Source organism: Blennius ocellaris (assembly GCF_963422515.1).
Source record: "Blennius ocellaris genome assembly, chromosome: 7".
Taxonomy (NCBI): Eukaryota; Metazoa; Chordata; class Actinopteri; order Blenniiformes; family Blenniidae; genus Blennius; species Blennius ocellaris.
In genome coordinates, this window is record NC_137656.1 from 2,109,940 (window position 1) to 2,117,069 (window position 7,130).

At 45.6% G+C, this 7,130-nt stretch overlaps 1 protein-coding gene across 1 annotated transcript in view; it reads left to right on the forward strand.

Annotated features, from left to right (window-relative positions):
* adgrd2 (adhesion G protein-coupled receptor D2) overlaps positions 1-6,869 on the forward strand; it is a gene marked incomplete at both ends in the record, with an annotated part of 44,135 nt that extends 37,266 nt beyond the window's left edge. The window contains 5 exon segments of the mRNA XM_080499922.1: positions 3,339-3,380; positions 3,645-3,698; positions 3,804-3,954; positions 6,663-6,721; positions 6,816-6,869. Of these exon segments, the coding sequence (XP_080356048.1) occupies positions 3,339-3,380; positions 3,645-3,698; positions 3,804-3,954; positions 6,663-6,721; positions 6,816-6,869 (360 nt within the window).
* Between the last annotated feature and the right edge of the window lie 261 nt (positions 6,870-7,130).

Below are 7,130 nucleotides of genomic sequence, written 5' to 3' on the forward strand. Positions count from 1 at the left end.
AAAAAAAAAAACGGATCCCCCACACGTTGACACAGCTACGTTGTGAAAAACCACATCGGTTTCCATGGAAACGTGGCACTAATCAAAAAGTAGCTTTCCCCCCCCCTTTTCCACGGAGACACAGACGGAGCGTTTTGGGGGTAAAAAAGTTGCGTTTCACTCCGTCTCCACGGAGACGGAGGTCAAGCGTTTTCGTAAAAGTTGCATTTTTATCCCGTTCCACGGAGACAAAGCATTTTCAAAAAGTTGTGTTTTAGCCTGTTTCATGGAAATGGAGCATTATCGAAAAGTTGCAGGGTACCCCCCCTCCCCCCCGTTTCCATGGAGATAGAGACGGCTACCAGCACTGTTGCATTTATATATATATATATATATATATATAAAAATGCCACAAGAAGTAAGCATGTGTGTGTGGGAGTCATGGGCCGGCGCTTTGAACGACAGGTCAGACCACATCTACCTCCAGCCTCCTCCCTGATAACGCTCACTTCCTCTCTCACACTCCTCTCTACTCGAACGCCCCTCTCTCTCTCTCTCTCTCTCTCTCTCTCTCACACCGCCTCTGTCTTTTAACGCTCTCCTTTCATTTCTTCTCTCCTTCCCACTCCTCGCTCGCCCTCTCTGGGTTTTTAATTAATCAAAATGAGCTATCCCCTGGTGACCCCTCCCCCCCCCACACACCCCCCCCCTCCCCCCCCCCCCCCCCCCAGAGCTGCTAGTTAATTTAGATTTACTGCCAGTGTCCAGCTGAGGGCAGATAACATTACAGTGGAGGGAGGAGGAGGATGAGGATGATGATGATGATGATGAGCCAGCCCGTCTTTTTCTTAGCAGGCAATAATAACAGAAAGTGAGGGCCAACGGGGGGGGGGGGGGGGGGGGGGGGGGGTTGGATGAGGGGGGGGGGGTCGAATATCAGGACCTTGTCTGGCAGCCATGGCATCACATTAGTGTTTACGTTTAGTGTAAATCTGCACTTTATCGTCACAATCTCAGTTTAATAAAACAGACCTGGTAGTCTTTGGGGGGGGGGTCGGACGTTTCTTATCGCATGTAAAATTGCTTTCCAGTTTTTGCTTGTCCTTATTAGTTAATCCGTCAGATTAACTGTGTTTATCGTTCCGCGTGATTCAGAACCGCCGATTTTGGATTTGCGTTCTATTTGGTCGTTCACTGCAGCGCACCTTCGTAGATCTCGGCGTTTCGCAGCACGTATGTTATTTTTACACCCCCTAATCAGTAAACCCCCCCCCCAGTGTCTGTGTCTCCTGCAGCTCCTGTAAAACAGAACAATCACATCAGTTTTGTTGAACCAGATTAAGACACAACAGCGTCGCCGGCTGTGCAGCTCCAACCGCAGGAAGTTTGTCTGTAGTTTTATCCCGCGTTTCTTTAAATAAATGTCAATTTAAGAAGAAAAAAACAACAACATTAAAGCACAGATGGACTCGCGGTGAGATTGCTGCATATTTTTTAAAAAAAATTTAAATGTCCTTCAGCGGCGGCCCGCTAATCTGAATGCGATTACATCCTGTGAGATTATGGACGTAATCATTGCAGAAGCTACTCGGAACACTTTGACTCACGTCGCTGTTTTAATCTCACGACGGCTGAAATCAGAAGAATCTCCACCAAGTCCGGGCCCCCCGGGGTTCCTCACGTCTGTCCTCTGGGGGCTGGAAAATCCGACGACTCAGCTTTTCACTCCGTCGTAAATTGGAGAAAGACGATGTCTTACGACGGCGAGTAAAACGAATCCGCCATTAAACGATGCTCATTTCAAAGGTTGTCGTAAAATTCTCCCAACGAACCGTCGTTCAGCAAAATGTCCGTACTGGGAGGAAGATGCTCTACAACAGGGGCCGTCAAACTGATTTTAGTTGAGGGGCCTCATCAACCCTAATCTGACCTCTGGAGGCCGAACAAGTCAAACAGAACATGTTAAACTACAGATCTGGACAAAAGCAAAGTCTTTCCTTCTTTTGATTCTTTTTGTAACTGCAAGGATTTGCCAGTTTATTCTGAAATATACATATTAAAGGAAATCAGATATTATTATATTTGCAAAAAAAAAAACCCTCAGTCACCTGTGTAATACATCACACTTCAAAAATCACATGGCGGCCGGATTAGATCGTCTGGTGGGCCGGTTCTGGGCCCCGGGCCACATGTTTGACACCCCTGATCTATAATCTGGACGTTAGAGGAGGAAGATGCTCTATAATCTGGATGTGAGAGGAGGAAGATGCTCTATAATCTGGATGTGAGAGGAGGAAGATGCTCTATAATCTGGGTGTGAGAGGAGGAAGATGCTCTATAATCTGGATGTGAGAGGAGGACGATGCTCTATAATCTGGATGTGAGAGGAGGAAGATGCTCTATAATCTGGATGTGAGAGGAGGAAGATGCTCTATAATATGGATGTTAGAGGAGGAAGATGCTCTATTATCTGGATGTTAGTGGAGGCAGATGCTCTATAATCTGGATGTTAGAGGAGGAATATGCTCTATAATCTGGATGTCATAGGAGGAAGATGCTCTGTAATCTGGATATTAGAGGATGAAGATGCTCTATAATCTGATGTTAGAGGAGGAAGATGCTCTATAATCTGGATGTCCGAGGAGGAAGATGCTCTATAATCTGGATGTTAGAGGAGGAAGATGCTCTATAATCTGGATGTTAGAGGAGGAAGATGCTCTATAATCTGGATGTTAGAGGAGGAAGATGCTCTATAATCTGATGTTAGAGGAGGGAGATGCTCTATAATCTGATGTCAGAGGAGGGAGATGCTCTATAATCTGGATGTTAGAGGAGGAAGATGCTCTATAATCTGGATGTTAGAGGAGGAAGATGCTCTATAATCTGATGTTAGAGGAGGGAGATGCTCTATAATCTGATGTCAGAGGAGGGAGATGCTCTATAATCTGGATGTTAGAGGAGGAAGATGCTCTATAATCTAGATGTTAGTACAAAACAGTCACATCATAATAAACATTTACTGACGTTTCACAGCCAAAACCATTGAAACGATTCTTCCTGCTGAGGCGGCAGGAAGTCCGACACATTCCTCAGTATCCGTCGAACCCGGAGACAAACGTCTGCCGTCGTTGTTTCGTTATTCGTCGTCAGAAAAGCGACGTCTCGGGTTTTGGATTGAGGTTACGGCCGATCGCCGTTTCGCTCAGTTTGACTGCCGCCGCCCGGAGCGGAGCACTGAACTCCGTCCAGATCCATATTGTCAACAAACATATGAATGGATGTTTTCTTTCTTTTTTTTTTCTTCCTCTTCTCTCACATGCTTCTTAATGTGCTTTTCTCCTCCGCCGCCGCCGCCGCAGGGCCTGTACATCTTCCTGGTCTATGCTGTTTACAACAGTGAGGTAAGAAGCCATTCAGCCCATTGTTGGCGCCGCTGTCGCCTCTGCTGCCGCGTCAGAATGTAGCTTTGTGTGTGTGTGTGTGTGTGTGTGTGTGTGTGTGTGTGTGTGTGTGTGTGTGTGTGTGTGTGTGTGTGTGTGTGTGTGTGTGTGTGTGTGTGTGTGTGTGTGTGTGTGTGTGTGTGTGTGTGTGTGTGTGTGTGTGTGTGTGTGTGTGTGTGTGTGTCCGGGACAAACCAGTGGCAGTAAAGCCTGCTTCTCCTTCAGGTGAGGAACGCCATAAAGAGGATCAAAGAAAAGAGGAAGGCCTTATCCTTCACGGTGAGCGAGAGCAGCAGCCCAGCGTTTCCGCCGCCGCCGTCGCCGCCGCCGCCGTCGTCCTGACGCTCGGCTTCTCCGTTTTTTGGGGTTTTTTTTTTTTTGCAGAACTGCTCGCAGCCCACCAGCTTCCTGCCGTCCCAGAGGGCCCCCGTCACGCCGTCGTGGGGCCGCGGTCCGCCCACGCCCTCCAGCCCCGAGACCAGCGAGACCTCCGGGCCCACAAGCTCCGCCTCCACGTCGCTGGTCATCAAGAACGGTGGGTGTGTTGGGGGGGGGGGGGGGGGGTGTCGAGGGGTCATGTTCGCCGCTCAAACGCCCATTTATCCAGATTCAAGCCTATTGTAGCCTGTTGTAGTAGATCAGGGGTGTCCAACATGTGGCCCCGGGGCCCAGAACCGGCCCACCAGACCATCTAATCCGTCGCCACGTGATGAAGTGTGAAGTATTAAAAATGAAAAGTGACAAGAGCCTGATCTAAAAACACTCGATTGGCAAAAATGACATTTAAAACCACTCTTGGTCAGAATTTGACTCCCGACATTAATGCAATCTGTGGAGGTCACATGACGCGACGCCTTTCACAATAAAACAATGAGTCCAACTTATGTGAAGTGACACTTTAGACACGTAAACTCAAAACAATTTCCAGATGATGACAAATTGTTTTAATCCTGAATACGAAATCCAGATCCAGGTGACTGAGGGTATTTTTTTTTGCAAATATAATAATATCTGATTTCCTTTAATATGGATATTTCAGAATAGACTGGCAAATTCATGCAGTTATAAAAGAATCAAAAGAAGGAAAGACTTTGCTTTTGTCCAGATCTGCAGTTTAATATGTTATGTTTGATTTGTTGGGCCTCCAGAGGTCAGATCAGGTTGGATGAGGCCCCTCAACTAAGATCAGTTTGACACCCCTGTAGTAGATGTAGAATTCATTCACTTTCAAAAACAACCACCGGCAACAACTCGTCCAAACGTCATGATTTTCAGCACTTTTTTTCTTGGTGGAAACTTGACATCGTTTTCAAAATTTCTGAAAACGAAACGGCAAAAATGACACGTTTTCACTTGAAACGTTGTTGCATGTTAATGAGAGTTAGATCAAAGCAGAATTTTTTTGATCAAAGGCTGAACAAAGCTGCGGTCTTACGTGACTCTGCCCCCCCCCCCCCCGTCGTGGACCCTCGGTCCTCCTCACAGCTTTTTAACCTCTCATACGTCTCTAAAACGTTTAGTTTTTCTATCCTGCGGTTTACATTATCTGTACTCTCATACTTGTTATTGCCCTTTTTTTTAATATATTCGGACATCAGCTTTTCAAATCGGAGGAAGATAAAACGTGACTTCCCGAAACCAACAGAGTGGATTTGTGTTTCAGCGGAAACATTTATTGACGTCAATTTGATTGAAGGCTTTTATTCGAGGTGCTGAAAGATCAGGAATACCTCACCTGAAAAATATAAACATTGCTTCCTTTAAATAATAATAACAAAAAAATAAATAAAAAAAAAGTTTAGATTCTATGTGCTCAAAGCAAAAAAAAAAAAAATGACAGTTTAACAAAAAAATACGTTGAGAATTGAGAAAGGCCTTGACTGTATGTGTGTGTTTATGACGGCAGCTCGCGACGCTGCTGATCTTTGTGTTGCCGCTCACGGCTTTTCTCCGCTCCGCAAACTGAAGCAAAGAATGTGAAAAAGTTGCCTCGGGGAATGTAAAGCAGGACGTGGAGCGACGACGGGGAAAGAGCCAGTGTCCAAAGAAAAATCCAGCTGTTGATGGTTGCAGAGTTTCTGCCTGAGGGGGGCAGTAGAGGGGATGGACACACGACCAGTGGGGGATCTCCAGGAGTCTCAACCTTCAGCAGCTTCAAGAGAAAATGATCGCGGTGGTCGAGGAACCAGCTGTAACTGTGAGGCTTATTAAAGGGGTCACATGATGCAAAATTCACTTTCTAAAGATTTCGAGCAGTAAAAATCGTCTCCACATCTGGAACGACGCCCCAGAAGTGTAGAAAGTGTGTCTTCTCTCTCCCCGGCTTGTTCCAGGTGTTAAAAAGTGTGTTGCTCCAAGCAGCCAATTAGAAATCAAACCCTATATAGTGTCATCAGGGGTTTTAGCCAATCACAATCAAGGTAGGCTCCTCTCCCCCTTTGACTCCTCCCACAATCAGGCAGCTCTGCTCTGGCACATGGCACCATGAGAGGAAGTACTTCCTCCTCTTCCCATAGATGGGTGTGTGTGTGGGCGGAGCCAGTCCAGCTCACACAGACACAGCAGATTCTGAATGCAGCTCCTAGGATCCGATATTCTAATGGAGGGAAAATCCAGGAGAAACAATAAACTTTGAAAACCATGTTTTTGGACCAACGAGATGTGAAAGTGTTGAAAAGCTGAATAATATGACCCCTTAAAATAGAAGAAACATTTTCAATTTTATTTTGAAAACGGCTCCCAAGGTGGAACTTTTGGAAACGCTTCGACACCATCTCCATGGAAACGGGGGGGACGCAACTTTTCTGACACGCTGTCACTGTATAGTAAACCGTGTTTCCCTCCAGACTCCCAGTCCACATTCTCCTGGGACTTGGTACTTTTATTTTGACAGTCATCGTGCTAACAATCCAACTTGGTCGTCTGTCTACGAGAACGTCCGTGTGCTCATATTGTTGATGTGTATAGCGTATCGTTCTCTGCAAACAGTGTGTGTGTGTGTGTGTGTGTGTGTGTGTGTGTGTGTGTGTGTGTGTGTGTGTGTGTGTGTGTGTGTGTGTGTGTGTGTGTGTGTGTGTGTGTGTGTGTGTGTGTGTGACAGAGTTTTCTTTTGTGTCCTCTTTTACTTGTACGACTGTCCTTGCATTAAAAAAAAAAAAAGAAAAAGCGGCAAACAAACAAGACAAATGCCAATTTCCCATTCAAAGCTTTGTTTTTTTGTTGTTTTTTTTATTTATCTTTCAGAGAGTTTCAGAAAAGAGAGCTTTGTCAGTTTCTCTTTGAAACCAACAACGGGAATCCAAGTAAGCACCACGCACACACACACACACACACACACACACACACGTCAATCTACTCGTTAAGTATTAAAGCTGCATTTCTTTCCTGCTCCTACAGGTGGTGCAGCTCACAGGGTTCAAGCCTTCAGGTATCTCTCTCTCTTTTCTGTAGGTTAATTTTCCAGCATTACAAGTTTAACCATGTGTCTCTGTATAAATAGGAGAGGAAAAAAAACAACAACAAAAAAAGAATCCTCGCACTGAAAGTTCTGTAACCACTTCAAAAAGTACTAGACATTGTATTGCATGAGTAGAAGCCGGAGAGGAAAGTGAAAATGATGCAAGACGATAATAGAGATACTTGAATTCTGAAATACATCGAGTAGAGTCGTCGTGCTGGAGGCTCGGCAAAGTAAATACCGACGGCGGCAGT